At 38.1% G+C, this 23,238-nt stretch overlaps 1 protein-coding gene across 2 annotated transcripts in view; it reads left to right on the forward strand.

Annotated features, from left to right (window-relative positions):
- The first annotated feature begins 1,578 nt into the window (after positions 1 to 1,578).
- MLLT3 (MLLT3 super elongation complex subunit) overlaps positions 1,579 to 23,238 on the forward strand; it is a 277,290-nt gene continuing 255,630 nt past the window's right edge. The window contains exons 1-2 of one of the 2 annotated variants that reach the window (XM_034967223.3): positions 1,579 to 1,888; positions 3,301 to 3,481. In XM_034967223.3, the coding sequence (XP_034823114.1) occupies positions 1,877 to 1,888; positions 3,301 to 3,481 (193 nt within the window). In that variant the 5' untranslated portion in view covers positions 1,579 to 1,876. Of the gene's footprint in view, positions 1,889 to 2,141; positions 2,363 to 3,300; positions 3,482 to 23,238 lie in introns of those variants that run through there. The other variant, XM_003830660.6, reaches the window with a different exon arrangement.

Below are 23,238 nucleotides of genomic sequence, written 5' to 3' on the forward strand. Positions count from 1 at the left end.
TTGAGAGCTGCTGGGAGAACTGAAAATTAACAGCGAGGACACAGGACGCCCTAGGTAACGTCCGCCCCGCTATTCTGCTCTCCTCAATTCAAGGGCCGAGACAACTTGCTTTTGTGGAAAAGGGAAGAAAAGGGAAAAGAGGAAAGCAAGGAAGTTCAGTCAGAAAGAGGAAGAGGGACAAAGAGGAAAGAAAGGGACAAAGAGGAAAGAAAGGGACAAAGAGGAAAGAAAGAGGGACAAAGAGGAAAGGCATGGAGAAGAGAAGGAAAAATCAAGGTTCAGCAAGAAGTTGGAAGGCGAGGGAAAAAGGGGAGTAAAGAGAAGGCAAAAGAGGTCTAAGTGCTAGGAAGATGCAAGGATCTTTTTTTAACGAACCAAAGTCACATCCATCTTTCACTTTCAAATCAATCGTCTAGATCTTATCCGTTTCCTTTTTAAAGGTTATCTGCGTTTCTAAAGGAAGCCAGTAGTTGATACTCCTCTCCGCGCCCCACGCGTGGCCGCGCTGTTCTATCTCCGGCCACTGAGATCAAATACAACGCGAGTGAGAACATTTGCAGAGGCGCGACTCTGGGAACACTCCTGCGACTGGTTGTCACCCGGGAGTCTAACCGGATTAATACCCAGAGATGGATTACGCTGGTTGTCACCAATACGCCTAAAGATTATAATCCAATTTACGCACATTACAGTCAGTATTAACTTTATCTGCTATTTTAAGACTCCCGGTTGCCCCGCGCGTCCTCAGAGGACAATCCTCCACGTTCTGATGCAACTCAGTAGGCTGTCAGGAGGGGAAGCCTCCCGAAGAAAACAACTCCAAACCTGGTCCCCGAGGGTCTGTACCCGGCACTCCCAGGTGTCTTGCTTTCACCTGGGCACCGCTTTATGAAGCTTCCCAGCCGGGGATTACCAAAGCGGAAGGCGTTCCCTTGCAAGGAAATAGCATCCTTGTTTCTCCCTTGTTCATTTCATTTTCAAATTTTCGGTGGCGGTGGCAGAAGGGCGGGGAGTGACGGTGGCGGGCGGGTGCCTGTGAGTGGATGGGGCAGGGGGCCAGGGGATCGTTGCGGGTTAGAACAGCCTCAGTGATTGCTATTTTCATGCTCGTTTTTTGCAGGATGGCATTTCTCTCGCTCTCTTTAAGTAAGTTTGTTTGGGTGTGAGTTCTTGTCTTTTCAGCACAAAACCACAGAAATACGTGGTGGAAAGTAAAAGAAAGCCCACTCCCTCCTCCCCGTGCGTACTAGCTAAGGACTTGATTTAACGCCCCCTCTCCGGCTGCTGGGGGCTCTAAGCAGTGGCCACATTCCAGCAGTTTTAATCCGTTTTTTATTGTAGGGCGAGCGAGTTTACACAGGGGCTGGGATGGCTCCCCAGCTGGCCGCTCTCCCCACTCCAGCGTCCCCTCCCTGCCACCCCCCCAGCAGGAACCTGTTACTTTAAGCGAGGCTTTCCAGTGTGGCGCTGCGGGCCGCCGGGGTTTCGGGAGGTGGCAGGTGATTGGCTCTTTCGAGCTCCCCCTGGCTCGCTCGCTCTGCCTCCCCGCGCGCTCCGCCCCGCCCGCAAGCCCTCCCTCCGCCCTGTAAGGCTCGGAGCCCGGGTGTCAGGCGCCACGGCGCATGCTCCGGAATCATCTTCTTTACCCTGGAGCTGCTGCTGCTGCTGCTGCTTTTGCTTTTGGGGCTGAGTTTAATAAGCGAGCGAGCAAGCGAGCAAGCGAGCGCGGGGGGAAAAAGGCAGAGAATGTCCGCCATCTACCCTCCGCTCCTGGGCGCGCTCTCATTCATAGCAGCCTCTTCATGAATTACAGCTGAGGGGGGGCGGAGGGGGGGGGTACCACACAACACCCCAGCAAACCTCCGGGCCCCCAGGCATGGCTAGCTCGGTAAGTACGCGCAAAAATAATAATAAAAGCCCTCCCCCACTTTCCTTCCTCGCCCTGCGCCGCCGCAGCCCAGACAGCGCCAGCGCTCCGCGGTTCCAATTAGAGAAAGGTTGGTACGGCTTGCAGGGAGCTGCCGCCTCTCCCTCAGCCTCCGCTCCCCTCCTCCCCCACCCCCCCGGCGCGCGCACACAGACACAGACACACACACACTCACACGCTCACACTCGCCCCTCCACCCCCCGCGCCTCCCTCCCTCCTCGCCTCTTTGCAGTCACAAGAAGCGCACTCACACACTCCCTCTCGTTCACACACGCGCACGCACACACACACACACACACACACACGGTGGAAGGAGGCGAATAATAACTCAGCCATATTTCAGCCGCCGCCGCCGGGAGCTGCGGGCACAGTCCGGGGACGCGGCGAGCAGCCTCCGCGGCCGCACCTCCGCAAAGCGCCGCGGCCGCTACGATGGTGCGTTCTCCGCGGCGCGCGTGTGTGAGCCGAAGTGTGCGGGGCTGACAGCGGCGGGGCCGCACGCAACTTTGCCCCAGCGCCGGGAGGTGCTGAGCGCGAGCCGAGGCTCGGCGGCTGTCCGCCCGCCGCCCTGCCTTTCTGAATTTCATTTTTTGGGGGGAGGTGGGAGATACTTTGGAGCCACTTGGGCTCTTGAAAGTGTGTTGCGGGGGCTTGGTTCGACTGGCCTCGCCGATCGCGTGGGGCTTTTCGCTGGGGGGTGCAGGGTGCTCTAAGTTATGGATGCCTCGGTGTGTTTTCCTGCGGGCGTGTGTGTGTGTTTCAGTGTGTATGACGACGTCTCATTTTTGTTGTGCACGAACCCCGTGGCAAGAGCACGGGAGTTTGTGCCCATCAGCAGAGGCTGCCTGTAGTTTCCATTCCTCCTGGCACAGCGCTCCACACGCACGCACACACACGTACACAAAGACTTCCTCGGCGTGTGCCTGTCGCCGCGGTACTTTCGGGGAGGGGGCTCGCCAGGAGCCCTTCGGTCCCCCTGGGTCCCAGCCACCTCCCCTCCCACGCCGGGAAACCGCCCCGGCATCGCCTTCTGATTTGTTTCCGATGCATTTGTTGTCGTGCTTGTCGTGGCTGAGTGTGTTCTCCCTCTTTTCCCCGACCCCCTTCCCGACTGGGGATAACATTCCGTTACAATCCTGTCCGATGTAGACGCGGGGCCCGGGGCGCCTGGGGCCAAGCCGGGCCGGGCGGGCGGGTATATTTGGGGGTGTGGGGTGTGCGCGCCCACGCGCGTGAAACGTGGATGCAGAGGGCACCGCCGTTTCCTTTTATGTGCGTTTCAAGAAGGAGGAAAAAAATGTCAGGCGCAACGTTCACTGCCGAAACGTCGCCTTCCTGTTATTCACGGCTGTCTCTCCTCCCCCTGCCCGCAGTGTGCCGTGCAGGTGAAGCTGGAGCTGGGGCACCGCGCCCAGGTGAGGAAAAAACCCACCGTGGAGGGCTTCACCCACGACTGGATGGTGTTCGTACGCGGTCCGGAGCACAGTAACATACAGCACTTTGTGGAGAAAGTCGTCTTCCACTTGCACGAAAGCTTTCCTAGGCCAAAAAGAGGTAGGGCTCGAATACAAAAGGGTCTTGATAAAAAATGTCTTTGAAACAATCGCTTGGCCCGGGCGGTTCCGCTGTCCCGCTCCCCGCCCCCCGCGCCGCGCTCGCCGGCGTAGCCTCGGGATCCGGGTGCGCGGCGCCGCGCGGGCCAGGTCCCGGCTCCCGCCTGCCCGCGCGCGCGCCACTTCGGCTTGGTGAAAGTCACCGCAGAGAAAGGACCGTCAGGTGTCGAGTGTTTATTCATCCCAAGCCAGCCCTCACCAGTCCTCTGGGGTTAGCCGCGGGTTCTGTGGGGAAGGTGCAATTAGTTGTTGAGTTTGGAGATGTGGGGAATCGGGCTGGAGGGAATAAACACTTTGCGTGTGTGTGTGTGTGTGTGTGTGTGTTTTCCTAGAGAAATTAAGATTTACCTGTGTTATTAGCAAAGAATGTATTGGATGTAGTTATTGTTCGGTCTTGGCAAGTCGGTTCTCTTTAGGGTCTTCTGTGCTTTCCTGTCTGTGTATGAGGCACCAGGTGCCAGTTGCCATAGACTTTTCTTTTTGTGGCTTAGCCACCGCCACACCCACTCCAGTCTGGATTTTATGTTTACTTGGGGGGCTTACTCGTTCCTCCCTCCCACCCCCGCGTGCCACTTGACTGCTCCTTTGATTCTGAGCAACGTTCCAAAGTGTCTGCCGGATGTGATCTGCAGGGAGACTGTTCTTGCAAAGGTCGAAGCTAAGTTGAAGATGAACGATGTGGAGGAAGCCTTTTGCTTTAGTCCCTCCCCACCTTGGTTCTTAGCCTTGGAGTCTAGTTTGCATAATCCTGCTGGGCCTCTGCGGTCCCAAACATTTTCCATAATGGGCAGGACAGTTTTGGAAAAAAGAAACGGAGTGTCATTTTGAAAGAAATTTAAAGAGGGTTTGAGAAATACCGATTTCTTTTCCCTTCAACCTCTGGAAAACTAATGTCTAGTTGTTTTAGTTGGATTAGTGAAGGTAACAGTACAAATACAATAAGGTGCTTTGTTTGTGAGCAGGTTTATTTATCTAAGTCGACACAATGGTTAGTAGTTATCTTCCATTTGATCCGTAATCTTTATTGGCATCTAGAACTCCTGTCGTTTCTTAGAGTAACATCATAATAAATCCATTCCGCTTAGAGCTATGTGGAAATTATTGAACATTCAGGGGGCTGAATAAAGAAAGGAGAAATGCCGTGTGCCTTAGAGGTGGCAGAGGTTTGTATTGGTGCTTAGTTTTGTTTCCAGAGCTCATGTAATGGGAAGTAGGATTGTATTTTTTGCCTTTAGTGGTTTGGTTTATAACTCCTCCTGAAAACTTGAACAGTTGAATTTGATGGTCTTTGTTGGATGGTTAATAAATCAGTTTCTTATAGAGGGCTAGAAATATGCATGGCCTATAGGAAATAACATTTGAAATTTGTTAGCATTTTATGTTAAAATATAGTCAGAGATTATTATATTTCATATTTCCTCCAAACTGTGGTAAGGATGAGCGATGTCAAATTTCTATCGCTGATGAGGTTGATATGCTGCTTCTCGGATTCTCTCTCTCCCTTTCCATGTGTCTGTAGAGCAGAGGAGTTTAAACAAAAGAAACCACTTTCTAAGACCCTTGGTACACATTATTACTACTACTTGGCTGCAGTTCACTTCAAGGTGAAATAAGCTTTTAAAAAGCAACATTTATTAGGAAAATTAACTCAGTTGGCAGAAGATGTAGCTCTTAAGGTAACTTTGTTTAGGCACCTTGACAATCAACAAATTGGCATTATGAAATTGAAGATGATCAACCTCTATTTTACCATTGTTTTTCTGCTTCAGTGGATGTGTGCATTGATGTTATTTTTATTTCCTATACTTAATGATTTTCTGTCTACCCTGAGGGAACATGAGGGTGCTGCTCACATAGGCCACACCTGGGAGTTGTTGCTAGGCGTGGTAAGCTGCTTGATAGCAGTGATGACTTCTCAGAGGTCTCTGGTGAGAGATGTCTGCTTGTTGGTTGGATTCCTCAATTTTTATACTCAACTGTGGAGGTTCTCTATGCAGTCTATAAGCCATTGTTTTAAAATGTTTATTTTTGGATTTTTATTTGTTTGCGTGCTTCCCATGATGTGACAAGTCCTGGGAAAAGTGCCAGCTTACATCACCCAGGAGAGACCTTGTCATACTGTAATTACACATGATTCAGATTGCAAGAGAAGGTTTCTCTGTTCATTGGGAATAGTTGTAAGTTCAAGCAACACCAAACATGCCACTTAATCCTGGGACTTATTTTTTGGCTTATAAAGTCTTTCAAAATGATAAGAATAAATATAGAATAAGAATGCCAAGAATTTGTATGTCTACTTCCAGTACCTTTTAAAGTGTTATGTTAGCTATATTGTAGATCTATAAGTGATAGAGTAAAATTCTACCAACTGGAAATTGGAGAAACTGAAAATATGAATTTGTGAGAAATCTGAGTTATAAGATCTTTAAAAGAAATGCTCATATTCTATAATAAATAAGCTGTGTTGGCTATAGTGACAATCTAAATCACTTTCACTGTATACAGTAGCTGCTAAACAGAGATGAGCCTTAGGACTGAGGATGAACTGCTCAGCCACAAAGATGAAAGAGTCCTTAGTTTTGTAAATCTTTGGTTTGGAAAAGTGAATTGATTTTCAGGTTGATTTCCTTTACTTCACAGTAATATTAGAATTTGTAGGAGAAAAAATTATAGTATTTTTAACTTGTAGCCTAATGAGAATTACGTATACCATTTCAGAATTGAGCTAATTGGATTTGAATTAATGAGATTTTACTCTGTCATAAAGATGTGTGCGAGACCTTCAATTTAAAACTACTGGCACAAAATCTTAGAAAAGAGATTTTGATGAAATGGTGAAGCCTGGAATGTCTATTAGCCATGACAAAACAGGTAGGTCAGAGTATGATGCATTTTTAAACTATTTACCTGCAAAAAAAGACAATATCTTATTTATTAGTACCAAAGATTTGTACTGGTCTGATATGACTGAAATGAATAGTCACATTCAAAACATTTCTTTTAAAATATTAATGTTTTTGTTTTTAGTATGATGTGAATTTGAGTGAACTTTTTTTCCAGTTACAGCCATCCTTACTATTGCAATTTGTTTCACTGACATTTATGATATGAAATCTGTTGCTTATTATTTTATGGAAGCTAATTTGGCCACTGGTATGATTTGATAGCTTTTTATTTGTAGCCTTAGTCCTTTGAGTGGGCAGATAAAGCTTAATAAATCCACTCTAACAATTTTCCTTTAAGTGTATGAGGCCAGCTTTACTGCATAGTTTTGATTTGTGTTAAATGGTCTTCTGAAATAATTTGGGTAAGTTTTTATCAAGGTAACTAATACTTGAGGGCTTACTAGCTGAAGATGTTGTGTGCATCTGGTATATTTTCTCTTCAGAGTCATTTAAAAGATATAAGGAACAAAATGAAGATGAGTGACTGTTCTGATAGATTCAGCGAGTGTTATTTGTGTAGGGTTCTGTATGAAATTTAGATGACCAGTGAGAACAGTTTTACTGCTGTGCATTTTGAAGCACATAAAGTATAATTTTCCAAGGCACTTAAAAGCTGAATTGTTGGTGGAAATCTCATATTCTGTGGGTGAGAATGTAAATTGGGCAGGGGTATTTTGGAGAACATTGGCAAGGTCTATTAAGATTTTTAATGTTTATACTGTTTAGCCTAGCAAATTTACTTCTAGGAATTTTCTGACAAATATATTCTCACAAGTACACAAAGATACAGCACGTTTCTTGTGACTGTTTTTGTAATAGTCAAAATTTGGAAGCAAGCCATATAGGGGCCCTCAACTGGATACAATTAAATGATGATAATCTATAAAAAGAGGTATATCTATTTGTAGATGCAGGAAGATCTTCAAGAATAATTAAGTGAAATGAGGCAAGTTGCTAAATCATTGTGATCTCATTTTTTCAAAAAAGTGCTTGTGCAGATAAGTATATGTATGTCTATACATGTGCATGTCTGTAAATAAGTAAATTTTCATTAGCGGGCATCAAACTCTTACTAGTAGTTTAGTAGCTACTTGTGGTGGTGATGGGAGGTTATTTTTATAGTGTTTGATTTTTTTTTAAAGTTAACTCTGTATATTTAAAACATTCAATGAGCACACGTAACTTTTTAAAACTGAAAAAGAATAAAAAACCAATATAGAATATTGTTTTAAAAATAGGGATTAGAATGTAGCTATCTAAAAGTTAAAGATCTAAAAGTGATCTTTAATATCTTGGGTAGATATTGTTGCTTAAAGATGAAGAGAATTTAGGGTTAGGAATTACAGACTTGTATTCAAATGTTGGTTTAAGAGACTCCTTGTGTGGTTTTGGACAAGTTACTTCTGTGTCTCTTTTCTCATTTGCATTATGGAAATGATGATAAAATAGAACTATTACCTCATAAGTTGAGGTTGAAATATAAATCAACTGTTTTCATACTTACTGGGCTTAAGATCCTTTTACACTTACAAATTGAAGAACGCATAGAGTTTTTTTGGTGTAAGTTACATCTTAATTTTAGTGTATTAGAAATTAAAATGGAGACATTTTAAAGAAATTAATTTGTCTAAAGGTAGTAACCTATTACATGTTAACGTACAGGTAACATTTTAATGAAAAATAAACATTTTCTTAAAAACAGTGACAAGAGGGGCATTGTTTACTTTTCTTTTTTTTTTTTTTTTTTTCAAATCTCTTTGTTTTAATAGAAGACAACTAGGTCCTCTTACCTGCTTCTCTTTTCAGTCTGTTGTGTTATCACATGTCCTGTAGCCTCTGGAAAACTCTGCTACACACTCACGAGAGAATGGGAAGGAAAAAGGCAAATAACTTAATAGATTTTATTATATATATAGATTTAACATCACCAATCACCTGAAAAGATCATAGGGATCCTGAGATCCTAACTCTACACTCTGAGAACTGCTGATAGAAAGTATTCGGCCTACAATCTGGCACACATAAATTGCCCAATACATGGAAGCTGATTGTTATTATTGTTGCTAATAAAAACTTATTTAATGGAAAGAGAAAAGGTAAATCTTCCAAGGTATTTGCCTCATTAAATTCCGGTGAATGATTACTTAACAAAATTTTTTTCAGAAAAGGATAATTTAAACTTGGGTTTTTCTGGACATATTTTATAGCTACTATTACTGTCCATTCTTTTTTTTTTTTTTTTTTTTTTCACATGGTCTGGCCCTGTCACCCAGGCTGGGTTGTAATTGTGTGATTTCAGCTCATTGCAACCTCCATCTCCTGGACTCAAGCCATCCTCCCATCTCCTGGTCTCAAGCCACTTCCCAAACAGCTCAGACTATTGGCATGGACCACCACGCCTGGCAATTTGTGTGCGTGTGTGTGTGTGTGTGTGTGTGTGTGTTTGGTAGAGATGGGGTTTCACTATGTTGCCCAGACTGGTCTCCAACTCCTGGGCCCAGGCGACCCACCAGCCTCGAACTCCCAAATTGCTGGGATTACAGGCATGAGCCATTGTGCCCGGCCTATCACTGTCCATTCTGTGATGCATTATCTGAATTATGCAGAAGTCTTTTATATTCATTATTGTAGGTGCCCCTTTGTAGAACTACCTATCTTTATGAAGTAGGCCAGGCAGGGATATCACTTGGTTTGATAATTTTGCCTTAAAGGTCCTTTGTTCCTTCTCTTGGTTCTTTGAAGTTTCTTTCTCATGGGTCTTCCGTGGACCAACCTTGACCCCTTTCTTGCCTTTCTAGTCATTTATTACAGGTAATCCCCCCTACTTAACATCACTTTTACAGTTCTAAGATATAGAACTTTTCTTGTTTTGAATCTTCAAAAGAGATGTCATAGAAGTTGGAAAATTACATGGCACAATTTTGTGGTGTAGCTTTTATGAAGAACCTTGTTCATTTTTTTAAACAAATGAAATGTTTTTTTTTCTAATTTGTAGATATTTGTTCATTGTAGAAAAGTCAAACCATGGACAAGTTATCTGAAATTTTCATATATAACCATAGTTAATATTTGTTAGACATCTTTATATATATACACATACACATCAATATTAACTATTAACGTTCATCCATTCAACAAGTGTGTGATTTTTTTTAGCTCCTACTATGTGCATGCCCGCCTGCCTCCCTCCCTCCCTCCCTCCTTTCCTTCCTTCCTTCTTTCATTTTGGGACAGGGTTTCCTTCTTGTCACCCAGGCTGGAGTGCAGTGGCATGATCTTGGCTCACTGCAACTTCTGCCTCCCGGGTTCAAGTAATTCTCCTGCCTCAGCCTCCCGAGTAGCTGGGATTATAGGCATGCGCCACCACGCCCGGCTAATTTTGTATTTTTAGTAGAGACAGGGTTTCACCATGTTGGCCAGGCTGGTCTCAAACTCCTGACCTCAGGTGATCCTCCCGCCTTGGCCTCCCAAAGTGCTGAGATTACAGGCATGAGCCACCGCGGCTGGCCCTAGCACCCTTCTTAGAGCTGGAGATAAAGCACAGAGGAACATTCCTACCCTTGTGGCATATCATCTTTTAAAATTGTTGGATTTTTCTGGCATGACATTGTATATGGATTTATTATACTTCTTTTGGATTGTTCCCAGTTTTGATTTGTTATGAATAGTGCTGTGATGGACATCTTTGACATTCATTTTAATGGTTTTTCTAATAATTTGTTTATGTTAAATTTCTAGAAGGGAGGTAGTGGAGCCAAAAGGTATACAGAGTTAAAATTTTGTTATATATTACCAAACTTTCCTCCAAAAAGATTGTCCCAGTTTATATTTCCTCAGGCATATAAACTGGAAATTAACAGCTTAAAAAAATCTTTGCCAATCTGTGTGGAAAAACTACCTCATTTTGGTTTGCATTTATATGATTAGCAGTGCCACATATCTTTCTTTATGTATTTATTTACCGTTTGTCTTTTGTGATGTGCCTTTTTTGTCCTTTGTAGTCCATGGCTGCTTTTTTAATTAAAAAAAAAAAAGCATGGGGAAATGCAGAGAATGATATAACAAACATTCAAATCCCCACTACCAAGAATGAATAAATGTTTACATATTATCTTATTTGATTCCTTGTTTGGATTCTGGAGAATTAACTATTATAGATGCAGCTAATGTTTTAAAATGCTTCCCAGCCTTTTCTTCCAACCCTTCAGTCTGTCTTCCATTCTATTTATTTTGCACATATATGTTGCTTACAAATAATAATGTATTGTGTCTTAAAATCAACATGAAGAGGATCATGCTAGTGAATCTTTTTTTCAATTGAGATATAATTCACATGCAAAATTCACCCTTTTAAAGTGTGCAAGTCTGTGGTTTTTAGTATATTCATAAGGTTGTGTAACCATTGCCATTATTTAATACCAGAATATTTTTATGAGTGAATACATTTGCATCTTGCTTTTTTCCCCTACTCAATTCCGTTTCTGAACCTGTCCACATTTCATCTATAAAGAGCCACGTCATTCTCTTTAATTTCTTCTGCTTAGTATTTCATCATGGGAATATATTGTATACTTTACTTTTCTGTTTTCCTATTAAGAAATAAATAGGTCATTTTCTGTTCTGTGCAGTGAGCATCTTTGTGCATGTTACCTTGTGCAGATGAACAAGGGTTTGGACATAGGCCTAGATTTTGAGTTATTGAGTTGTGGGCACGTGTGTCTTCATTTGTACTAGCTGCTGTCAGATTGCTCTAAAAAGTGGTTGTGACAGTTTATACTCTGTCAAGAAAATGAGTACCATTTTTCCTCTATATCTTTGCCAATTTTGGCTATTTTAATATTTCCTATTTTTCAGAGTTGAAATTTGGTATCTTTTTGTTTTCATTTACATTTCTCTGGTTCCTGGTGGGATTGAGCATTTTATATATATTTCTTGACTATTTTGATTTCCTCTTTATTGACTTCTTTTTATATCCTTTTTCTTAAAAGAAAAGATTGGGATGTTTGTCATTTTCTTGTTTGTAGGATGTTCTTCCTTTGTTATTTTTGTTGAAAATATCTTACCTCATTTTTTTCTTTTATCTTGATTTATGGTATCTTTTTGCCATATGCAAGCTTTTAATTTTGTCAAATTGATGTGCTTTATTTTGTTTTGTTTTCCTCTCTGGGCTTAGGGTCTTATTTAAGAAATTAGTTCGTGGCCATAGTAATGTGCTTAACCAAAAGGCAATATATATGTAGGATACAGTGAAAGACTGAGGGAGATACAAATAAGAGTAAGAGGAGGTCCCTGCCTTCAGTGTGCTTTGTCTTTTTAGAGCTGGAAAGGACACTTGAGATTCTTCATCTTCGATTACCCTTTGATTTTACTTTTAATCAGAAGCCTAGAAACGTGGAGCAATCTTGCATGTAGACACAATGAGTCACAAGTATGCCTGTGCAAAGATAACTAGTAATAAATGGTGGTCAATGTTTACTTTTAAAACATTGAGTAATAATTCACTTATATTAGCAGACAAATATTCAGCAATAGCTGCTTTTGTAGACATGATCTGGGATTTAATTAAGTGGTGGTAACCATGGTAGATGCTGTTTAAAAGGAAAAAGTTCTATAGCTACTTTCAGGCAAAATCAAATTCTCTATATGAATTAAAGTTTTCCTTTGAGATTAAATCATTAGAAAAAATTGTTGCTGGGTGGTAGTTATCTCCTGATATTTTGTCCCCAGTTCACCCAGTGGTAAGAATTGCAATTACATGAAGGATGCAGAGTGTTGTTTTAAGAAGTAATGTTGCATGACTTAATCCTTTTGACTTAAGTGTGATAAGTTTGCAGTGGTTGACGACTGAAGAAGGCTATTACGATAGAATTTCTAAAAAGATAAGGCTAGCATTTGGGTGTGATTTAGTTGGTATGTAGCAGTTAACAATTAACTTTTTGGATAAAATCAAGTCACCATTTTTTTATTAAAGAAAATTATGGCTTATCTTTAAAATAATGTTCATTAGTGATTATAAATATAATTAGTTACCTTTAATTACACATATTAGAAGGTTGATATTCTCAAAGCCAAGTTAATTTTTTCCTATTTTAGAATATTTGATTTTGTCAAAACTAGATTTTTTTCTTTGTTCTTTTCCAGTAGAAATTATTAGTTATTTCCTCATCAATACCAGGCAAAATGCTCTGTGTGTGTATATTGATTTTTAAAAGCAAAATATATATTAACAGTTTCCTGAAGTATTAATAATAATAGCAGTGGCTTGGAGAGTAGGGAGGTAATTTGCCTCTTAATGTTTTCAGATATAAATTTTGTCTGAATGATGCCTTTTCATTTTTGCAGATAGGTTTTTATGTCCCATTTCCCCTGCCTCCCTCCAAGGATGGTACTGGGGATAGAATACTGTCTGATTATTCCAGATATCTATTCATTTGATAAACATGTAAAACACTTTGGGTGTTTAAAAACCAGGTTCATTGTAGACTTTATATCATCTTTACCCTTTACTACAAATACTTCATTAATATGAATAATGAAAGCTAAATAATTACGACCTTTTTTATATTGAAGAAACTTTCTTCTATTTCACATAGTATTTTCCTTCATTTTACTTATTTCTCTGTTTCTCTATAATAAATTTTATTATAGAGTCAATGAAAAATGGGGGGTTTGGGCTGTTGAGATTTAGTTGCATTTAGTGGAACATGTTATTTGAAAATGTTGACACAGTTCAAGATTGTCTGATGCTTGTTGTATGACTTTTTCTCTGTATGCACAGAAATAGGAACTAGTGGGCTGGAAGCTAACTTTCCTCATTTTATGGAGCACCAAAGCAGCACGTGTTATGTGTTACATGCTTTCATTAGTCCAACACTCCCTTCTCTTTGTATATGTGATCTCTTTTTCCTCCTGTGTTGCATTAGAGTTACACATCAGAAAGGATGGGACCTATGTTATCACTGTAGATACTACTTATAGCTCCATCAATGTAATGTCTTGACACTGGAAGTTTTTGACAACCGTATAAAGGCAGGTATTGCAAGTCAGAAAAAGGGTTTTAGAATCCCTGACTTTACTTTCCACTCCTGTAAGTTATACATTATTACTCAGATTTCTGAAACTCATTTCTTCTGCACCTCTAATAATTGACTTTGTGTAAACAGAACCACTACTTGAATTTAGCAGGAAACATTGTGTCTGCTGAGAATCACATTTTCTAGAATGTGTTCTAGCATTTGTAATAGGCAAAACTGAATTTTTCTCTTTTCTCTTTTTTCCCTTATTCTTTCTTCACTTACTTTGGATGCTTAAAAAGAAAAGCTAGACACAAACTTGAAGGACTTGGCCAGCTCTATCATTTTTTTACTACCTAATCCATGAAATACAACCAGCCTTTTAGCTTTAAAAATAAGAGTCTAATGTATTCCAGTAACTGGTAGGAGCAGTATTTAGCAGTGTGGCAGGAAAGGCCCTGGCCTGGGAGGTAGAAAGGATGTGTTTGGACTGAATAAGCTGTGTGGGCTTTTGCAGCTCTGAAAATACTGTTTTTCCTTTAGTTTTAAAAAGGATAAATTCTGCAATTGTCATTGATCTAGTGTTTTTATAACAATGAAATAATAACTACCCTTTATTAAATACCTGTATTAGTTATCATGCTAGACAATAGACAGGTGGAGTATTTAATTTCTCACTGTTCCTAAGTAGTAGTTCGCAGAATGATATTTTTGAGAAAATAAAATACCGATATATGAATATCAGTGTATTGGAATTTTATCCTTTCTTATGGTGAATGGACAGTGAAATGGGTGAAAGACTTGCTGCAGTAATAGGGAAGTAGAAGATAACATGAGTAATTCACCAAATAAGAGATTAAATTACACTTGTAAAAGTTAATTTCTGATCATATCGGTGCCATTCACCTCAACCATCAACCATCAACTATTACTTGTAGATTGGAGCATTTCAAGAACTCAGAAGACCACCCAGTGTTGATAGGAAACGTCTTCCTCAATCATGGCTCTTGACCATGCCATTAGATCATTGGGTTTTTCATGCTTTTTTTGTCTTTTACATAAAATAGACCTGGAAATTGTGTCACTTAATTTGCTTTTCTGAAGTATCACTTACCAGATATTACTTGTGTTTTTATTATCAATAGAGTAATAATTGAGGACTGCCCATATAAGCTAATTGAGGGCTGTCCGTATTATCATGTGAACAGATTAGAAGAAAGTATATGAAATTTTTGATCATCCAACATACTTGCATACATACATATAAGAATGAATAGGGTTTTCTATTTAATAATTCAAATGCTCAATTGAAGTTGTTTTGAAAAGCAAGTACTTTTCTACTCTTCAGTTGTAACATGCTGTATAACTTTTAGGTCAAAGAAAAAATAATTTTAGTTAGCATTCCAATTCTATAAAGGAAATTGTCAGGCAATTGACTAGAGCCGATAATTTATCCAAAAATACACAAATGCAGACATTTAAGATAGAGCTGCAGATAAATAGGAATTTTCTTACATTGTAAAGGCTACACAAAAGCTTATAGTTAATGCTTCTTGACAGAGTATCTTTTTTAGGTTAACATCATTGATTCAGTTCATTTTCTGTGTTAGAATGGCTAGATTTGTTCATCTTTACCCCACATTTTGAGAAGTATGTGAGAGATAAAAATACATCACTGAAAAGATGGGAAGAAATACTATCGTAGAATGTTAATATAAGTGATCTCTGGGACGTGGGATATCAGGAACTTCTTGTTGTTGTCAGTAAAATTTGTGGGCTTTTTCAAGTTTTCTTGAATGACTCATATTATGTGAAAGTAAAACTAGTATTTAAATGTATGTATGGGCACATTTAGAATAAGATTTTTAGTTTTTTCTAAAAGTAATTTGGAACATGATTAAGACTGTCTTTCCCAAGAAACATTTTCAAATTTTGCTATTTGACATTTTTGCCACCTTGTCGTTTTGAGTCTTTTCCTTTAATGTTACTATGAGCATTTGCACAATGTTTCATAAGTTGATCGTAAGCTTTAAAGGGAGACATGTAGATAACGTTCTTACCTTTCTTAACATTTTGTATTGAAGTTATAAAAGTAATGAGATTAACCTGATTTATAAATGTGTATTCATATAGGATAGTCTTGGTAACAGAAAGATACCCATGTGTAATATATCAGTACAGTATACATTTTTGTAGTACTTAGGAGTGTTTTGAAAAGTTCTGGCCTTTTTTTCCTGTGGAGTTTTGATAACTTTGATAATTAATATGTCTATCTTGCTGTGTAGTGTTAAAAATTTTTCTAGAGCCTACATCTGACTTTAAAAATCAACTACAAATAAAAAGACTGTCATCATGTTGCTTAGATATATGGTGATTATGTTGAAGAATAAATAGTATTGATAATTGGAAATAAAAGACTCATTTCCAGTGTGTGCATCTTTGTATATAATTTGGAAGTTAAACATGAACTTTTACGAAATAAAAAGTACCAAAACAAGTACCAAACATAAGGCATAGAGAAAAAAAGATTTAGGGCAGAGAAAGAAGTGGTCCTTTTTGGATGGAGAATTCATGCATAATTCCATAAATTCAAACTATTTTGATACTAAGATGATTTTATTAATATTTCATATATAAGCTACAAAAATAGAGGTTTTTACAAAGGGAAATTAGTACATAATTTTATGTTTTATATACAATGCAGATTGATATGAATATTCCTTAAGCATAACTAAAAATGATTTCCGCAAAATGAGGAGGTTAATTTTAGTTGTCTCAAGGGTCTCTCTGCAATCTAAAATTTATCTAATTAAGTCCATGATTTTATAGTCCGTGAGAAAACACATTTGCATTTTGACATTAAACTTTAAAAGTGTACTGTGCACTAATGCATAGCAAAGCTATATGTCAAATAAAAATAAGGGCAATTTCCCTTTGGTAGTAGATAATTTTACAAAATCCATAAAATACAAATAGATTAACTCTACCTTAGAATGTTTGTGAAATATAAACAATGATGTTTGTGATCTGGGTATTTCTTATTAGCTGCTTGAATAAAATTGCAACTTTAAATTCTATTTGCCAGCATTTGGAATAAGATTATATTCCATGAACTTAATTTAGTTCTGCTGACAAATTTCTGCTTAACTATGTCTATTCCTTTTGAGAGAATTCTAAATGTGATTGATAATGGCCTGGAATCCCTTCTTCAGGATTAAGGTGTGTACAAGAATGAGGAAAATATACTCTTTGGCACAATGAGTACAGATGGCAATGTTTATTTGCTACTTTTATCAGTAAGTTAATTTATATAGATGTCTTAACTGCAAAAATAAAATAATAGTCTTAAAATCAAGTAATTGTTTTAAAACTTGTTATAACCAAATACCCCAGAGACCAAGTTGAAGAGTGGAGAGTTTGAGCAATACGAAGACCTGGTTTGAGTATTGCAAAGAGATTCCAAATTGGCACCAAATTAAATAAAAATACTCATAAAATTTTGTTATAGGACAGACAAAACTATGGTAGATGACGATAGTGTACAAATGGCCCTTATTTGGAGCATATGGAGTGGGAGCATATTTTGCAGTGAAAGAGGAACCAGAGGACAAGGTGTTCTCTACTTGTAGACTTGTAAAGACCTCTGAGTTTTCTTTATGTTATTGTAGAAAGACATTATTTTTGCTTTGGTGTGCTTAAAACTAAAGGGCAAATGATCCAAAAGAATAATCTTGAAATTCAATAGCAAGAGAACTACTTGACATTGTGGGCTGGAGGCCAGCAAACGTGGGGCTTTCATTGAATGCGTGGGAAATGGGGCAGGCCTGGAATTTAAAGAGACAGGGTGCAGTACCCTAGAAAAGAAAAGCCCTCCTGTATGATTTGCTTACTTGGAGAAAAAAAATAGACTTAAAGTTTTCTCTAAAGGATCTTTATTGGATCAACTGTTTAAGGCATTGAAAGACACTGAGTGAATTTTTCCTAACTCCACCTCCCACACTCCCTAGCCATCTTCTCTTGTCTGAAATTGGTGCAGAGTAAAATTGTTTATAACAGAGCACAAGCAGCTTTTCAAATAAAAGTACTTTGTAGCCTGTTCAAATGGAGTATAATGTAATTCTCTCTGAAATTGAGCACTTATTACTTTGTTTATGTAGCTGTTTTAAAAGTACGGGTGGGTGAAGGGGGTACGGCAGGAACCTCTGCTTTAGAAAGTACTGTTTTTTTCTGAGTTTTCCTCCCCCATCCACTCATGAATCCGCCTTCACCCCTCCCCCACCTCCCGCAATCCCTCAATAAAATAGTATTTAAAAGACTTGAATAACCAGTCCTATGTACCAGCTTCTTGCTGGAGGCAATAATGTTCTATTTTCAATGGGTGGTCTTGAATCTCCATGGGAGATTTTACAGGCAGTGGGCTCCAAGACCCACTAAGTGTATTATATGAACATAACCAGCTAAATTTCCCAGCCATAGAGAATACACAGGGATAGTTTTACGTTATTGAATTCTCATCATTAATTACTTACAAACTAATTTATTTAATTTTATTTGAAGAAGTTATGGTTTAAGTCCCTAAAGTGAAACATATTAACCCAGCATTTGGGAGTTACTTTTTAAAACCAGTAAGCCATTCATAAGTGTGTCAGTTTAGGAATATCCATTCGTGCATATACTTTAATTATTAAATGTTAAGTAATTTGTACTCCTTTACAAAACCAACACTTAGTAATTGTCTTCAAATGCTTAATAGTTGAAGTGAGATTTCTTCTACTTAAGATAGTATAAAATGATGATATAGGACTCATAATCAGAAAGTATGTTTGATATATTTATAATCAATTAGTATCTCTTACCTATGGCATATAGTATAAATGTTATACTAGCTTAAAATCTAACTAAAATTGTTCTGGCCCAAACCTTTGTGGAAGTAAACATGATTGGAATTATGTTAAATACTGGATTAAAATTGCTCTTTAGGCGAATTACTTGAGTAAGACAATATAGTTACATATGCATCATAAATATTGAAATGGGGAATGTTGTGTCATATCTATTCCCACATAACTTAGTTTGAAATTATTTTGGAGCTTCTTTCTAGTATGAACCCGTGGTTATTAACTAGAGTAATAAGCATAACTTTGTTGGGTCACTTATTTAAATTACTTTGTTTCCATTATTCAAATTCTTCAGACACTTGATTTATAAATAAATAAATATTTATAAGTCCCAATTAGCTAGATGTCTGAAATACCTGTTTTCCACAGGGTAAGTAGAAAAGAATGTAGGAATAGGTATCTCAGATACATTGATAGTAACCGGATGATGATATGTAATGAGAGAGCTATTTTTGATTTATTTTGAACAGTGTAAGTAGTTTTTGGTAGGAAATTGTAATCCTTGAGGAATTGAGTTTGTTTCTTTTATAAAAATCATTATACAGTTGTTTTAGGTCTTCTATAAAATGGTATAAATCCTGCAGTTTTCTTCACTGAAAGAATCAAACATCTATGGCTCAACAGTTTACAGCAATGACTAACCATTTGCCTTTTATTTTTTAGCTTAATATGTTCTTGAATAGCTAAAAAGTTTTCCAGTAGTTTTTATAAGTGAGTTTAAAGAAGTGATAGCCATCTGAAGTTTTATCTTGTGTAGCCAGTATTTAAAAGTTATTAAGATTATCTACACAGAAAAAAGATACAACTTACTTCTGGCCATATATGTGAATAAAAGTTTAACATTGTTAAAAATTAGCTTGTCAAGTAAACGTACTGACTGAGGCATAATTTTGTTTTCGTTATCCATTCCGTTGGCTGAAAATGAAATAGAAACGATCTGGTTACTAAAGACCAGTGCTGCATTGGATCACTTCCTTGAGCTTTTGCTATGATCGTTAAAGGCAAAGTTAGACAGCTGCTGTAGATTTTGCCAGTGGCCTCACAAAATAAATTGTTTAACCCTATTAGTTTCAAACACTATCATTTCTACTTTGCAGATATGCTAGCTGTGTTTGATATGAATCTATATGACTATGATTTGAATTTCTGATTTACAGGAAGGTAGTATAGCAGAAAATGAGTAATTTTAACATGATTATATTTTCGTGTCTTGGAATATAACAAATCTCAACATTTTTGCTTATATTGGGACAGATTTAAAAACTTCAACTTAGACTATTTAAAGTTAGACTTTGTTTTTTGTATCTGAAGACTTTTAGAAAACTGTGAAAATTGAGTTTGACTTATAATCCTTGATAATTGGATATTTAAATGTCCTTTTTAGGCTTGAAGTTCAGAGGAAATACTAACTCATTGACTTTAAAATCTCATCTTGGATAAGTGTAGAGTTAGAATAATACCATGTACTCCTGGAATTGATGTCGTAATGTTAAAAATCCCAACAAAATTTCAACAATGTTGGGTCCTTCTGTATAATGTGTTTGCATTATTGCTACAGATTTAAAGGGCAGGGAAATACTTTATTGTTAAGTCTGAAGAGGGCAAGATTTTGAAACCCACTGCTACGTGATTAAATCAGTGTGTTTGCCCTGAGGCTTCAGCCATTCAATCTGAATTCATAGCCTGAAATTTTGGATACCTTCTGTGTTTGAAAATAATACTTCTTAAACAATTTTAAGACTGCCTTTGCCTATTCACATGAAAACTATTGAGGCAAATTACCAGGGTTAAGATTTTCATGTAATCAAGACTCTCAAGATACATTTCAGTATTTTAAAGAGAAAGTTCACAGCCACTGTACATAAAATTTTACTGGGCTTTTCATTAATCTAAAATAACTGGTCTATAAGTACTTTATCAGTGAAAACTGCTCAGCATGTAAAACGAGGAGTGGAAGAGCACAAAGGCTTCCTGCAAATTAAGGGCACAATGAGTACTAACGGACTTTCCAGCCATCTCCAGCTGTGAGATTATTATAGTTTTTGCAAACCCTTTTCTCTCAAAACTAAATCAAGAATGGTAGAGTCCTGATAAAAAGAAGTGTAGAAAAGCCTAACTAATCCTTAGATGAGTTACTTCAAACGTGCCAAAATAGAATAAAATCAGTTAATAGCATAGATTAAAGGTTACTTTTAATGCATTTTTATCACTCACGTTGAGAATTTTGTTGTATGTTAATGCATTTGGCCTTAGTTAACAAAATTCAGAGGAAAAAACATAATGAAATTTGAGAGATTATGTAATCACATTATTTTGAGGAAATTTAGTACTAAGTTGCGGGTGCCAGATTGGACCTAAGCGGTAAAAGTGGTGTTCTTGAGATCAGAGCTGAAACAGGTGGCTCCAAGTTTTCTGGTTATAAATAGAAGGCTCACCTATATACTTATAAGAGTTGGCTTATTATGTAGATTTTGAAAAACAATGTGGCTATATGTCTTTGGATAAATATGTCCAAGTGGTTTCTTGGATAAGATTATAGAAGACTGCCAAAATCAGATCTGGATTAATGTTTCAAAAGTGCTTGATTCTTGCTAATGGTAAAGAGAAAGTGAGAAGGAGAAATTAGAGGCAGATTTTGGGTGCAAAGGTAGTCTTTATTTTATGTATATATCTAAAAATGATCTTTCATATATAGAGGGAGACTATATCATATCTACTTTTAATTCAGAGCCACGTGTTAGCCAACTACTGAATTTGTGGAATTATGGCATATTATGATAAAGCTGCCAAAAATACTGGGTTAAGGAAAAATTGATTTGGCATGATGCTATTGGCAGGAGGAATTAAAAAGTGACATGTCTTTCTTTTTTTAGGTGGAGATAAATATATGTGTGCATATGCTGTGTGTGTGTGTGTGTGTGTGTGTGTGTATGTGTATATCAAACTTAATAAAACATTGTTACAAGATCCTGGCAGTAGGAGATTTGATAATCATGTTACATTTGCCACTCCTCCAAGATGCCAAATTCTAAGTGTCTCTATGAGGACTTAACATTTACTTCCTTGTAATAAATGTATTGCTTTTGCAGTGGGATAACAGGAAATAGTTTGACTGTCACTCCTGAGCACATGCGTGTGCTATATGGGTTAGGTATTTGTGTGTGTGTATGTGCCCATCCCACATATCCCATATACAAATGTAGATTTTTTTATAAGCCATGTGAGAGTAAAGTTCTGTTAATTTATAGTCAAAACATATAATTTGCCCATACATACAATTCCTTTATTGAAATTCTGACCACATTTAACCTTATTGAAAGCTTCTAGCTTGAATGAGTTTTGCTACATTGAATAAATACTATGCTGTATAGTTATTTATGTGCTTAAGAAGCTGAACTTTCATTCCATCCCAGTAAGTTCCCATGGGATAAGTTATTTTAGTAAATCAGAAAATTTCTCTGAAAGCAAAGTAATTCTTAATTTTTGGAGGCTTGAAAATGGAGAAAATAGCCATACGAGTTAGGGGGAAGAATTTCTCATTGATTCATATCGCTAAAAAATAATTTAAAATACTTGTACTCTTAAATTATCGTGAGGGGGAAGAACCCACCACAGTGCTGCTGAATTGTTTTACTTCTGGGATTATATCTTTGTGTGTTTATAGGAGTGGGAACATTTTATCTTCTGTGTTTCTGTTGAGGTTGTTTTTCAGCAGTGCCCCAAGAAAAGTCCTGGAGTCTAGCTTTGAAGCCCGGTGGACAAGCTGGATATCAAAGAGCCAGAGGAATTCGGCAGTAATTGTTTTATGACTGGCCAGAAATCAGACCTATTTGTATAGGTAGCACACAAAATAGCTGTGATTTGACAATTTGGTGCTATTTATACCCACCATAAAAAGAGAAAAGAAAAAGTTAAAGGGATATTTTGGAAACAGGAACTAAGCTGTAAATGCAAATTGCTTCATTTTCTCAAAGGAACAAAAAAAGAAAGGGTTTAGGAAGATTTTATTGAAGCTACATTATTGAGGATCTGTCTGCTTTCAGGACACTCAATATTGTACTCACATTGAAACTACACTTCTTTCTGTTTGCAGTTTTTTCCCTATTCCCATCTGACTAAAATTATTTTTGTGGAGCAAAAGAAGCTCTGGGGGAGGAGGGATAGTGGAGTCACAAAGTTTCCAACTCTATCTTAGTAGACATTTACAGTTTCATATTGCTGTTGTTATTTAGCTTGGGGTAAGAACAGTCTGCTGTTGCTACAGCTAAGTATTTTTCCATATAAAAGTTACATATTTTCCACAGTCAGTTGCAGATCATTTATTATAGTGAAGTGTGAGACTTTGCTAGGTAAGTTTTCATGTGTTTTTTTAGAAACACGCAGAATAAACTTTCTACTTTCTATGACTATTTTTGATCTGGAAGCCTGAGACATCTTTTTGAATACAAAACGCCTTAATTATTTTTTCCTCTCACCTGGAGAATATTCTGAACTAAAGGTGGGCAGTGTATCATGGTATGTCTCTACTTAAGTGGGTAGCCCAAAGTGAAGTTTGACTGTTTCCAGAATGTCATTCTGACCTTTTGACGTTGTCAAATGCTTCATTGTTTTGCCTCCAAACCCCAGCCCCTAGAGCAATCTGAGTCTGGGGGCAACGGTGCAGAGAAAAAGCAAACATGTCTGTGATTGACTACACTTTTTTTTTATTTAAAGGAACCCTAGAAATGCCTTAGGGACCCCTGGGGCTTTGTCACAATTTAAAGCCATTTTACCATTGAAGGTGCCGTTGAATTTTGACTGTATTAATTTGCTTTGGTTTAAATTTTTTCCCATTGGATTCTG

Source organism: Pan paniscus, chromosome 11, assembly GCF_029289425.2.
Source record: "Pan paniscus chromosome 11, NHGRI_mPanPan1-v2.0_pri, whole genome shotgun sequence".
Taxonomy (NCBI): domain Eukaryota; kingdom Metazoa; phylum Chordata; class Mammalia; order Primates; family Hominidae; genus Pan; species Pan paniscus.